Source organism: Rhinolophus ferrumequinum, chromosome 3 (assembly GCF_004115265.2).
Source record: "Rhinolophus ferrumequinum isolate MPI-CBG mRhiFer1 chromosome 3, mRhiFer1_v1.p, whole genome shotgun sequence".
NCBI classification, from domain to species: Eukaryota; Metazoa; Chordata; class Mammalia; order Chiroptera; family Rhinolophidae; genus Rhinolophus; species Rhinolophus ferrumequinum.
Window position 1 is genome coordinate 68,012,270 of NC_046286.1, and position 14,242 is coordinate 68,026,511.

The following is a 14,242-nucleotide window of genomic DNA, read 5'->3' on the forward strand; positions in this document are numbered from 1 at the left end:
TGGGTGTTGGGACTCAGTCTCTCTGACTGCAGTCTTCTCCTGCCACTGTTTCTGGGTAAGTATTGCATTTTCTCCGCCCTTTTGCACCAGAGGGAAACAACTCTTAAGGTAACTTTAACCTCCAGGTTGTTTAAAATCCCAAACCCTGCTCCTATGTGCATGCACTCATACATCTATCAAAATAAACAAGAAGCTTTTTTTTTTTTTTTTTTTTTTTTTTAAGCACTTAGGGACTGGTTACTTTGGAGTTCGAGGAGATAAAAAATAAAACTTAGACAAACTGCTTTTCATATAAATGCCATTTCCATAAATTGCATTTTAAAATATAATTCATTAGGTGTCAAAGCATGGAAGAAAAACAAAGATATTTGAAAAGACTTTTAAAATGAACCTGGAAAACATACAATTCCTTTATTTGCTTTAACAGTCTGTTGACAATTTGCATGTATATAATTCATATTTTGATTGTACTTGTCAAAGTCTTTGCTCTAAATTCCTTTCCTCCTTGCAAGATTTTTAAAGACTTATTATTATTCATTATCTATTACATACTCCTAAAATCTGGAGAAAAGAAATAGTACCATGGTTGTTCAAAGCAGGTATGGTTATTGTAGTTGCTGTTTGTACATAACTGAAGTTTTGATACTTACACAAACAGCAGAGTTAAGCAAATGTAAATTGCACGTTTTCTCCACACCAGCTCTCCTTGGTCTCATGAATACATGACACTCTAATAATACAAGTACAGTATCTGCACAATAGCATCTATCTACAAATAACACACACACACACACACACACACACACACACACACGTGCAGGCCTAAAGAGTAATCAGAGACACCGTGCCCTCAGACAGGCACAGACATAAATGATTATTCTCACTTGACAGACCAACTGTACTGCTCTTTCCTTGTATTTCACTCCAGCCCCAGAGGGTTGGATCAGGAAAGAGACACTTGATAGCTGCTGTTTCCGTGGTTGAAATATTTGTGAAGTTAACGCATAACCCGAAAGCAGAAGCTAATAAATTATAGAGTGCTAATTGGAACTGGAGTGGAGTTGTCAATCATGTTATCCTAAACACAGAGAGACCCTCATAACCTAAAAAGGCAAAGCAACCTTCAGGAAAAGCTCCCAGTTGTTTCCAGCCTTGACCCACTCCAGCAGAAACATCGTGACCCGACAGAGCCGCCACTGGCAGAGTCGGAAGAGGTGATTCTGCTAATCAAAGCTCATTTTAAGAAGACAAACTCTCTTTTAGGGGGAAAGAGTGAACTATTTTACTGAAGAATTAATGTTTAGAGAAGCATATTGTTTAGCGAAATATGTATTGAATTTACTAGAATAATTATTACTTTGGGAAAGCGTTACCTTTTATTCGGAATTGTTCACTTTAAAAAACAAGTATAACTCAATAAGAAAAGAATCAAAATTTCTCCACAATATAGGGTCATGTCTACTTCAGATTGCAGTATGTCTATGAGTTTTCCAATGTACTCTTATGAAACTAAGCTCCTCTAAAACAAAAATAAGAAGACCAAATATCCTCTGCCTTGCTGGAATTCATTTACCTCACCTAGAAAAGCAGCAGCACCATATTTCCTATTCTTTTGTTTTGTTCTTAGAATCTCTGAGTAATCTCTTTCATTCTGCTGATCTCCCAATGTTTCAAAATGGTTAAAGTGATTTTGCTCAAACTATCCTCCACTGTTATCATTATTTCCATTTCCTATCAAAACTGCACAAATGAATAAGTATATAAGTATCACTACATAAGAGATAAAAGGTAAAAGGTAAACTAAACTGTAGGAAACAAAACTAAGGAATTCAAAATTTTCTGAATCCTAATCTCTATTTGCATGACTCTAATGATCAAGTTACCAATTAGAAATTTTTATCAACATTTATTTTCAGAGTACATATTTTAGTCTCTACGCGTATTTACAACTACTAAATTATTCTATTTACCTTATAATTTGGAAGCTTTAGAATACTTCAAATAAAATAGTCTTCATTTAGGAAAACCAAATCAAGTATATTAAAATTCTAAACACACACTCAAAACAATTATAATTGATGGGAGTGTCACAAGCTTTTCTTTTCACACTAATTTTCATTGCTGCAGACTTGCCCTTATTTTTGGCAACTACTTTTTTGGCCCCATGCCAATAATGGTATGATTGAGAAATGGGATGGAAAATAAAACAAAACAAAAATATATATTTTTGTTATTTCTGTTTATTTTTACCTATTTCTTTTTTCTTCTTCTAGTGCATTTTACCCAATGTGTAATTTATCCCCAAAAAACAATTGAATATTTTTTCCTCTACTATCATGTGATATTTTTGTATTGTACCTGCATTTATATAGAACTTTCTGATAACTCTGGAAGCACTGCCTAAAAGTTCTTTATTATTCCACCTTGCTTTGTGGAGTGTGAAATCCCTTTCTTTCCTCAGGCAATTTCTCCTCCACACTCAGAAACCGAGAGAAGGGCACTGACAGACAGATTTTGATAAAAAACATACAGAACAGAGCTTGTGATATTGTTCTTCCTTGTTCAAAGACTTCTTCTAAAAACACATTTCATTGATACTTTTCTAGAGGAGTAAGAAAAGGATCTAGGGACATGTCAGCCTTATACCTATCGAGAAAACCACAATGAATTGCATTCAATTAGAATTGGTGAGAAGGAAAATTATTTACAATTTTACACTTAACAGTTCCAAACTATCCAGTTAATAAATAAAAAGTGATAATGCTAGCACCATCATCCTGCACTGAAGTTTGGGATATCTGGTTATTTGATGTTTAAGTAATGGTGTTATAAATAGGACTGAAAATTTTTAAAATCTACCATTGGGATACTGCCATCTCCCTTTTTTGCTTGAGAAATAAAATGTATTGAAACTATAAAAGAATAAACAATGCTTCACAGCCATAAAATGTACCAGTCTGCAGGTAACACAGGCTTTTAGGAGAATGGGTTTTAGGAGAATGAGGCAGAGTATAGGTAACAGTGAATCTCCTGATGTCACAGAACAGCAACAAGGCAAGACATTAAATGTCAAAATAAAATTACATAGTTTAATAGCATATAACTTTTCAGATTATAAAAACTAACTACTGAGAAAGATAAATACCATATGATTTCACTCATATGTGGAATCTAAAGGACAAGATAAATGAACAAACAAAACAGAGACTCATAGATACAGAGAACAAACTTGCCAGAGGGGAGAGGAACGGAGGATGGGTGAAAAAGGTGAAGGGATTAAGAAATACAAATTAGTAGTTAAAAAATAGTCACATGGATGTAAAGTACAGTTTGGGGAACATAGTCAATAGTGTTGCAACAACTATTTATAGTGCCAGGTGGGTACTAACCAAGGGAATCACTGCATAAATTATATAAAGGTCTAACCACTACTCTGTACACATGAAAGTAATATAAAATAATATTGAATATCAACTGTAACTCAAAAAAGGAAATAAATAATTTTGAAAAAGAAATAAAATGTTATTAGAAGAAAATAAACAAAATTCTGACTGTATTTTTATAGTTATTTGAGAGTGCACATTTAATTCTTGTCACTTCCTTTATTAGAGGAATTCCTAACTGGAAGTCAGTTACATATCCTTTACTCCCTTTCTCCTTACTATAAACAGAAAAGTTCTAAAAGTGACATAGAAAGTGCTATGCACATTGTCTTTCCATTTTCTGATTTGGTCTTTGTGCCTTCTTGTCCTGTATGTCTATATCAATGCTCAGAATGAAGTTAGAACTATCTGGACTCAGTTTTCAAGAGGACATCAAGCTCATCGTCAATTTCAGCTCAATGGTACACAATCTAGAAATTACAAGAGTATTTAAACACAATTCTTCCAGTTGACTGTTCCTCTAGATTAGAGCAATCTGCATTGTTTGTCTCATATCCCACAGAATTTTCCCTGTAAATTCCTACCTCTCCTTGTATTAGAGAACATTTACCCATACTGCTCTCTTATCCAATTGCTATCTATTCTTAAGTTCTGCCTCTTCCATGAACCCTTGTCTCCGCACCAGACACAGTAAGTGGTCTCACCCTTATTGGTACTCTTACCATCTAGTGTGTACAACACTTAATTTGCATTTATTATATAACATCTTGTGACACAAGTTCAGGATGTAAGAGGTTGCATCCTGTTCACTCTTGACTTAACAATACTCGTTACCCTTAACTAGATATTAAGTACATTAAGCAGGTACCACCAACTATTGTGGAAAAAAACACCCCAAAAATTACTGCATTAAATGTTTAAATATTATTATATGAAAACCAAGGTTAAAATATGTTGATTTGAGTGTAGTACAAGTTGAAAAAATAAAAACTGTCTGAAAGCCCATTTCAGTAAAGAAAATCTTATTAAAAGGAGTGGGGAGAGGTTCTGTCACTCTTAGTAGCAGCCAAATGGTGTCAAATATCCTTTTTCCCGCACTTGTGTCCTGACCCTCAATCTCTGTCTTCTGTTCAAGGACATACACTTCAACAATTATCCTTTCTCCTTACTGTACCATCACTTCTCCCTCTCCATTGAATTATTCCTATTAATATAAAACAGTCTGTAATTCTTGTCTTTAAAAAAAATAAAACCTCCCTTGACCCCATCTCTCCTGTTACTAATTTCTCTATTGTCTTTAAGTGGCAAAATGCCTTAAGTGAGTCATATTCTTGCTCTCTTTACTTACTTTTTCATTTTCTCTTGTACTCACTTTAATTTAGCTTGTACCACACACACACTTGTCAAGGCCATCAGTTAGCTCCACATGAATGTCAATTCTCAGTTGTCCTTTCATTTGTTTCATCAATAGGGTGATACATCAGTTAAGATCCTCTGATAAGCAGATGCCAGGACACATACATGCACTGAGGCCTTATTCACTTGTTGTAGCAAAAATACTACATCTGGCTCAGCAACCGCAAGTGGGGCTACTATTTTGTTTAACTTGTATACTCTAGAGTCATTCTCTAGGTTCCATCCAGTTTCTACAGGAGCCCCAGTGAATTAAATAGAGATATAGAAACCCTGAATCCTACAACCTTTAGATCTTTAATGGTGGCACTAATCATTGTCATCCCCCTGGGATTTAATTTTATATTTGACTTACTATGCTGGCTAGAGGAGGGAAGGGAGGAGGTCAGCAGTTTCAGAGGTTTCCACTTGGCCTTCACACTATGATATATTTTATGCCACAGACCAAGGATCCAATGAGCCAACCACCAAGCACGTCGATCCCAATTATACATTTGAAGAGTAAGGAAGTACCCACCAGTGGGTCCATGGATGTAGTGGACATGCTTTAGATTAGACTTTAGTCAAGACTCATTTAATATCTGGCTCCATAATCCCCACTCTAATGAGGATTAGATGCTTCAGGTCTCTGGATATCAGTGTCAACTCAGACTCTGTGTCCAATAGTCTGAAATGACTGGGAATTCTCCCCTTCCCCAGGGTCTACATTGAAGCCCCGCTCAAGAGGCCCCAGAACCCACATACCTGGAGGTAGTCTTCAGACCACATAAGAGCACTGCCCAATTAGCCCCACAAGCAACACACACAAAGGGCGATCTCAACAGGCTCCAGAGCCTGCTGGGGTGAATCCCACTTATTGGGGTAAGTCGCCCCCACACCAACATGTAAGCTGTGCACATGGCCAAACTCCACAGCCAATCAGCCTGAGGATCAAGTCCACTCACTCACTTGCCAATAGCAATCAAGACTCAACTATAACAGGAGGGCACACACAACCCACACAAGGGACACTCCTGGAATACCCAGAGCAGGTGACCAGGGAGACTGTGCCAGGGTCCTACAGGGCACCTACTACATAAGGCCACCTGGCCAAGACTGAGAGATATAGCAGATCTAGCTCATACATTGAAAGAAACACAGGGAGGTGGCCAAAATGAGGAAACAAAGAAATATGTCTCAAATAAAAGAAGAGGAGAAAACTCCGGGAAAAGAATTAAATGAAATTGAGGTAAGCAACATACCAGAGACAGAGTTCAAAACAATCATTATAAGGATGCTCAAGGAACTCAGTGAGAACTTCAACAAAGATAGCAAGCATAATAAAGCACATAGAAACCATAAAAAAAACCCAGCAGAATGAAGAACACGATAACTGAAATGAAGAATGCACAAGAAGGAATCACCAGCAGACTAAATGGAGAGTATTGAATCAGTGATTTGAAGACAAAGTAGCAGAAAACACCCAATCAGAGCAGCAAATCAGAGCAGCAAAAAGAAAAAAATAGTAGAAAAAAATGAGGATAGTTTAAGAAACCTCTGGGAAAACTTTAAGCATAACAACATCCACATCATAGAGATACCAGGAGGAGAAAAAACAAGGAATTGAGAACCTATTTGAAGAAATAATGACTGAAAACTTTCCTAACCTGGTGAAGGAAATAAACATACAAGCCCAGGAAGTGCAGAGAGTTCCAAACAAGATGAACCCAAACAGACCCATACCAAGACACACTATAATTAAAATGACAAAGGTTAAAGACAAAGAGAGAATCCTAAAAGAAGCAAGAGAAAGGCAACTAGTAACTTATACGTGAGCCCCCATAAGATTGCCAACTGATTTCTCAACAGAAACTTTACAGGCCAGAAGGATTGGTAGAAAATATTCAAAGTGATAAAAAGCAAGGAGCTAAAACCAAGATTACTGTACCCAGCAAGCCTGTCATTTAAAATTGAAGGACAGATAAAGAGCTTCCCAGACAAGAAAAAGATAAAGGAGTTCATCACCACCAAACCAGTATTACAAGGAATGCTAGAGGGACTTTTTTAAGACAAGGGAAAAATAAAGATCAAAATTATGAATAACAAAATGGGCAATAGCTACATATCTATCAACAATTACTTTCAATGTAAATGGATTAAGTGCTGTAATAAAAAAGCATAGGAGAGCTGAATGGATAAGAAAACCAAACCCTTACATATGCTGCCTACAAGAGACTCACTTCAAATTGAAAGACACTCACAAATGGAAAGTAAAGGGATGGAAAAAGATATTTCATGAAAATGGAAACAAACAAAAAGTTGGGATAGCCATACTTATACCAGACAAAATAGACTTTAAAACAAAGGCAAAGAGAGACAAACAAGAGACAAAGAAGGACCCAGTAATCCCACTTCTGGGTATTTATCCAAAGAAACCCAAATCACTACTTGGAGGGGATGTGTGTATCCATATGTTCATTACAGCATTGTTTACAATGGCCAAGATGTGGAACAGCCTGGGTATCCATCGATGAATAAATGGATAAAGAGTAGGTGGTACATATACACTCGGAATATTGCTCGGCCATGGAAGGGAATAGGTTCTTGCCATCTGTGGAAGCATGGATAGACTTGGAGGGTATTGTGCTGAGTGGAGAATGTCAGACAGAGAAAGACAGATGCAATGTGATTTCCAATACATGTGGAAATCTAAAGAACAAAACAAACAAATAAAACAGAAACACCACCATAGACACAAAGAACATTTTGATAGTTGCCAGAGGGGAGGGGTATTGAGGGGGTGGATGAAAAATTGGAAGAGATAAGAAATACAAATTGGTTGTTACAAAGTAGTCATGGGGATGCAGGGTATAGCATAGAGTATATAGTCAATAATATGCTAATAGCTATGTATAGTGAGTACTAGACTAGTCAGGGGGATCACTTCTTAAATTATACAAATGTCTAACCAGTACGGTGAACACCCGAAATTAATACAAATAATATCAAATGTTAAGTGTAATTGAAAAGTTAAAAGGGGGGGGTGGTAAAAAGGGAAGTAAGAGGTTCAAATTTCCAGGTATAAAACAAACTCATGGAGAAGTAACATATAGCATGGAGAATACAGTCAATAATATAGTGATAGCATAGCATGGTGTCAGATGATTTCTGGACTTACAGTGATCACTTTTTTAGGTATATAAATGTCGAACAACTATGTACACCTGAAACTGATATAATCTATGTTAGTTATATTTTTTAATAATAAATAAATAAATAAATAAGAGCAGAAAACTACAGCTTTTCCATTCTAAGGGATGTTTTTGCAGCCCTTAGAAACATTAACAAAGAATTTTTAATGATAAGGGGGAAAGCATATGCTATCATACAACTATTTCTGCCATAAAAATAAGCTTACATTTGGGAAGAAAACAAATAAATGAAAAAAACAGGAAGAAAATATTCTAAAATATTTACAATAGAGTTTGGGTGGTATATTTTGGCCATTGAATCTTGTTGTGAAGAAGGCTGGAAGGATTGGAATAGGTCATCTGATTCAGGCCCTGACCAACCACAAAAAGCAAAGTTGTATTGGCTTCCTTTTACCAAGAAGAAAAGGTCAAAGAGAAGTCAAGGGAACCTTAACCAAAAGGTCATTCTGAGGATAAAAGGTGGGCCTGAGACAGGAGAAACTGATAATGATAAAATAAATTTTTGCCTCTTTTAGCATATGTTCACCAGAATTTCGGGCCACACCTAAACCTGATCTGAAGCTCAAAGCAGTCCCCCAACTTCCATAATCTGTCTGTCTAGGTCTTGGAAGATCAAAAGAATACTCTTGAGTCCCCCTTGGCATTAGACCAATTCTCTGTCATCTCTCCCAAGAGCTACAAGTGAGGACTTGTTACACAATGTGTTGGAAAAGGATGATGAGAAAATCAGCCAATTAATCCATTAAACATGAAAACCTACTTTAGCTTAAAGAAGATGCTAAGGGTTAGAAGATATCACCCTATCTTCAGAAAGATTGCACTTCACTTAAGTAAGTAAAATAACATAGAAATAGGATGGAATTACATGTGGTTACTGCCAAATGAGATGTAAAGACAAGAAAGGCGACGGTTATTCTGAGAAGGGGATGGTGAGGAAGTTAGGGACAAGTTTTCCAAATAATTGGAATATGAGTTGATCCTGAAGGATGAGTGGTATTTAGATAAACAGAAGAATGGGTGAGGAGATTCTAGTAAGCCAGGGAAAACCAGTATGGATAAGTGTATCTGGGGTCAGGGACAGGCTCTTTTTTCAAGGAATTTTCAGTAAAGCATTTTCATTGGAATTATATCAACATATTAATTTTACCTAGGTAAATCGTTGTTCAACTGGCACTGTTAAATTGTGAACAATATTTTTCATTTTCAACTAAAGTAATTTTCTTATGGATTATTACTTCTCCTTGAACGATATAAAATGAAGATTAGATTTATCCATCAGCTTTTATATTGTTTTGTTTTGTTTTTATCTCTTATAGCTTCTGCCTTTGGGAGCCATTATTTCTCTGAAGTCTAATATTCCCAGGTCATTTTTTGCAGATAAAAAAAAAATTTGTCAGTAAGATTTTATACTTCTGTTAAATGTTAGTGAAAAAAAACATTTTAAAAAGTGCTATTTTTAGCCACTGCCAATCATTTTCCTCTAGATTACAAAATCTAATTTTTACAAAATTAACTTACAGAATTTTTAATATTACCAGCCATTTGTATTTTATAAATTACTTTTAGCTGTAATAAATTTTACCTGTGAGATTTTAGCCCCTGACTGTTTTTGTCTTAATTAAATATGTCTATCAATATTACTTATTGTGAATTATAAAAAAGACTACTAATTTGCACTTACATTTTACGTGAAACATATTTTATGAGCTGTTCTCCTTAGATATCCTATACATTTCTTTATTGTCCAAATTATAATGCAAATGTATTGTACTAAAATTCAATTCTTCTATACACTTCTGATCCCTTTGTGTTTTGCAGAAAAATGTCCATGGCACTGGCAGAGCAAAAGTCCTGGTTGTAAGCAACAGAAACTGACTCTGTCTGATTTAACATTCATTAAAAAAAATAAGGGGAACTCACAGAATTCCTGGGAGGCCTTGAGAACCAGAGTGGGGTCTACGGAGCTGAAAGCAATGGCTAGACGCAGACAGCAGAACCGGTTGGTCTGGTTACCGCAGCTGCCAGAAACACCAGGCTCCCGATTCTGCCAACTATCCTGGCCCTGGACTCTGCAGTTCTGCCAGACCACATTGCAGTTGCCACCATCACCAGGAAAGACTCACTGTGATCCCTGTTTCTTTGCATCTTTAGCTCTCAGTTAGAAGCCGGTGGTGGGTGTGTCTGAGTGGTGGGGGCCACAGGTCACATGCCTGACTTCTGCTGCAAGAGATCCTGGAGGAGCAAATGGAACATAGCTCCGGCCCAGAAGATGAAGGTGGAGGAATTCCCTAACCTAGGAAGGGGTGGCATATGCTGGGCTATCAAAAGGAAGCTCAGAAAATACCCTGTCTTGTTCAGTGGAATAACAGATGTGGCCAAGTGGCCCAAATCCTGGCCCTTTACTTGGAGGCTATTCACCACAGAATACATTGACTTCCCCGTGTTTCTCATCATAGCCAATCATCTGTGAAGGTTCTCAGACAGTAGGCCAGTAGAAAAATGAACTAAATTATCCAAGGTGGAAGCAGATATGTGGTCCTCCTCCATGGCAGATTTTAGCAAATGTTATAATCAAAATGTCCTTCTCTATATCTAGCAAACATCCTCTATACTGCAAATGAATAACACACAGAATGTTTTCATTAGTGTTGCAATTAAAGCAATTGAGCCTTTCAGATTAAAATGGGTAGCTGCAAGGAAGGAAGGAAGGAAGGAAGGAAGAAAGGAAGGAAGGAAGGAAGGAAGGAAGGAAGGAAGGAAGGAAGGAAGGAAGGAAGGAAGGAAGGAAAAAAGGAAAGAAGGGAAGGAAGGAAGGAGGGAAGGAAGGAGGGAAAAAGGAAGGAAGGAAGGGAAAGAAGGAAGGAAGAAGGGAAGGAGGGAGGGAGGGAAGAAAGGGAGAAAGAAAGAGGAAGGAAGGAAGGAAGAGAGAAGGAAGGAAGGAAGGGAGGAAGGAAAGGATAAAGAATGGAAGAAAAAGAAATGATTGGCTTTAAATTAGAGTGTTTCTCTCAAGAATTTTTAAAATAGTTCTCATTTAGGTATTTATTATGTCATGTAGTTGCTAAAAATCACAGAACTTGAATTAACATTGTATAATCATTTATATTTAATTTTAAGGACAATTTGATTCTAAATGTAATCTTAAGTATTTTATATATACAATAGATATGGCTAATAAAAACCTTTAATTAGCTAATTTCCATAACAGCATACAAGTCATAGATTGATTTTTATACAACCCAGAGATCGTGGAATGCTAAATTTTAGGATTTAGAGATCTTCATGGTCCTATTTTCAGTATGACTGAAGCTGCTGTTCAAAACCTCCAAAACACAAAATATTTTAGAAGAGTCATTAAAAACAATGTTTTACTATAGCAGTAGCTTTCCAAGTGATTTCTCAAGTCTAACTGCTTGTTCCTTTGGTATGTGCAGTTATTTAATCATTTCCTTGGTCTCTTGGGATAATCTGTAGTTCAGTCGCGCCCCTGAGCAAGCTTCTCATCCCCCTCCTTCAGGTCCTTGAACATACCTATTTTATCTCTAATCATCTGACCAAGATGTTTCTGTTACAGCCGACTGAAGGGTGGGCAATGGTCTAAGGGACCTCAAGGGTGGGGGAGAGCAGTTTCCCTTCCAGACTCATGAGTCTTCCTAAGCTTTCCAAATGCTCAGTGGTTCACCTCAGAATTTGGTGGAAGTTGAGACAGTTGGTATGGGGATTGTCAGAACTGAAACCAAGTGGTTCTCAGAACCAAGATCAGAATTCGGGAACTTTCCAGTGGTAATTCAGAATCATAGACCACCACAAATCTATCATTCTACTAGGGTTTTCTTTCAGTAACTACTTAATGGGAGTGTTCATCTCAACTCTGCATTTCCCAAACCGAGTTATTAATCAGACCCATCTCCATGTCCACTGTGAGTGAGACAGGCATAGTTCAGGCCTTCAGGCTTGCCAGGGCAGTAAGCCACTTGTTTTTCTTGGCAGATACCTTTGTCTGCATGTGGTTCCTTCTCTTCTTTCCTCAGACCACAAGATTCAGATTCCTCGGAGCCTAGAGGACCCTCAGAATTATCTTCACCTTGGCTATATTTTGTGGCAAGTACCATATAGTTTAACCCTTCTTGGTTCTTGGATTCCATTAAAGCAATTGACATACTGTCATCCAAATTCAAACAAATCACGTTGCCGTCTTCATCTGTGAAAAAACAAAGTTGAAAGTTATTCTAGTATCTATTTAATTTCCTTTATGTGTGATATACAAGCTGAGAATTATAACAACACCAACCTTATACATTGGTTCAGCAAACATTTATGAGGACCATTAAGGGAATACAAAGGGGAATACGAAGATAAATAAGACATGTTCCCCGTCCTTGAGGCTATTGCAGTTTAGTAGGGGAGCAGATATAATACCATAGGAGGTGTTGTGTGCTATAATAAAGGAGTACGTAAAAGGTGGTGAGAGCACAGAGCTAATTGATTCTTCCATAATAGATGAAGAAATTAATTCCTTTGTGATAGAAATTAAGTGGTCATAGGAGTCCTTTTTGTCTAAAGTGCTTATCCTTCCATCTTGCCACTGCAGCTGAAATATCTACCGTTAGATTAAGTAATTTAGTCCTTTATTAAGATAATATTTATTGGATGCCTAGTATATGCCAGGCTGTGTTCTGGGTATTGATGGCACAGAGATGAATGAAATGAACTTGTTTGTTCTTTGGGGTTTACATTCTAATGGGGGGAGACAGACAACAAATGAGTGGACAACTGAATCTATGTCAGGTGGTGATAAGCACTATGAGGGAAAATTCGGCAGAAAAAGGGGCAAGAAAGCAATGGTGGGGCGGCTGCTATTTTATATGAGACATTGGCAAAATCCTCTTTAATGAGGTAAAATTCAAGTAGAGACCTGAATTAAGTGAGAGAATGTGCCATGTGGCTATCTTAGGAAGAAGTTTCAAGGGGGAGGGAACAGTAAGAAGTGGAATCCCGAGGCGAGAGCATGCTGATTGAATTGAGGGACCGCTAGGCATCCAAGGTGGCTGGCCCTCCTCAGCCATCCCCCTGGGACAAGTAGCATATGAAACCATTAACACTAATTGGCAAATTTAAAACTAGCTTGCTTATGACCTCCAAAGGCTGATAGGGAATGGACACAGGCCTGGCAAGTATTGATGGTAAGACTGAGGTAGAAGGAAAATGACATGAAATGTAATAATAATTGTTGTTAACACTTACAGAGTACTTACTATGAGTCAGGCACTATTCTAAGCTATATGCATATATTAACCCATTCTTCTACAGAGGGTGCCAAAACAATGGATACACATTTTAAGAAAGGAAAACTGTATTAAAATTGTAATATTCAATATATACCTATAATAAAAGATGAACACAAGTCACGTTTGACTTCTGCAATTACAAGAGGTGCTCAAAGTGGTTACCATCAGCATCCAGACACTTTTGATTACCATAAACTACTGCTTGAGCAACGGTGACCAAAGTGTCCACTTGTATACATTTTTTTGGCACCCCCGGGATTAAGCATTATCCTTAAGTATTATCCTCATTTAACAGATGATGAAATTGAGGCACAGAGGGGTGATATAATTTGCCAAAGGTCACACAGATGGAATTTGAATCTAGATTGTCTGGCTTGAGCCTGTGTCTTCACAAACATTCACCCTCAAGGGGAAGGTGGAGTTGCTGTGTTGTGTGAGGAGGACCCACGTGGGTGGGCAGTGTGCCCTACAGGAGTCCAGGAGCAGCCCAGACTCAGACACACGTGCGTATGGCATCGGGCTGGCAGCAGAAAAATGGGCAGCCAGAGGGTAATTACCTTCCACACCATTATGCTCATATTATTTTGTCGTTCCCTACTTCAAGGCTAACTTCCTTACATACAAAAGTATAAGAATCCTTGTTGAAACCTAATAGCAGAACTTCTGAAATATTTCAAAAACTTCTAGGTAATCAAAAAGAGAAATACACAATACAATGTAAGATGAATACACAAAGGTACATTGTGGGAATTGTTTTTTATCTATATTTTCCAATCTTGGGGTATTAGTACATGGATAAAAAAATTATGATCAGAAATATTACTATCCTTCCATAAAATATATTTGAAAAATCAGAAATATTTCAGTAGATAGATTATGGTCTTTCCCTTTTTCCTCCTCATCCTTCCAGCCTGAGAATATCCAATGGTGTGGGTGACACCGACGGGGCTGCCCACCTCGGCACTCA

General features: G+C 37.3%; 1 protein-coding gene across 2 annotated transcripts in view; it reads right to left on the reverse strand.

The window, feature by feature from the left end:
* Positions 1-11,408: 11,408 nt before the first annotated feature.
* Positions 11,409-14,242, reverse strand: part of ROS1 (ROS proto-oncogene 1, receptor tyrosine kinase) — a 96,501-nt gene continuing 93,667 nt past the window's right edge. For both annotated transcript variants that reach the window (XM_033102665.1, XM_033102664.1), the window contains exon 44: positions 11,409-12,188. In XM_033102665.1, the coding sequence (XP_032958556.1) occupies positions 11,881-12,188 (308 nt within the window). In that variant the 3' untranslated portion in view covers positions 11,409-11,880. The remainder of the gene's footprint in view (positions 12,189-14,242) is intronic.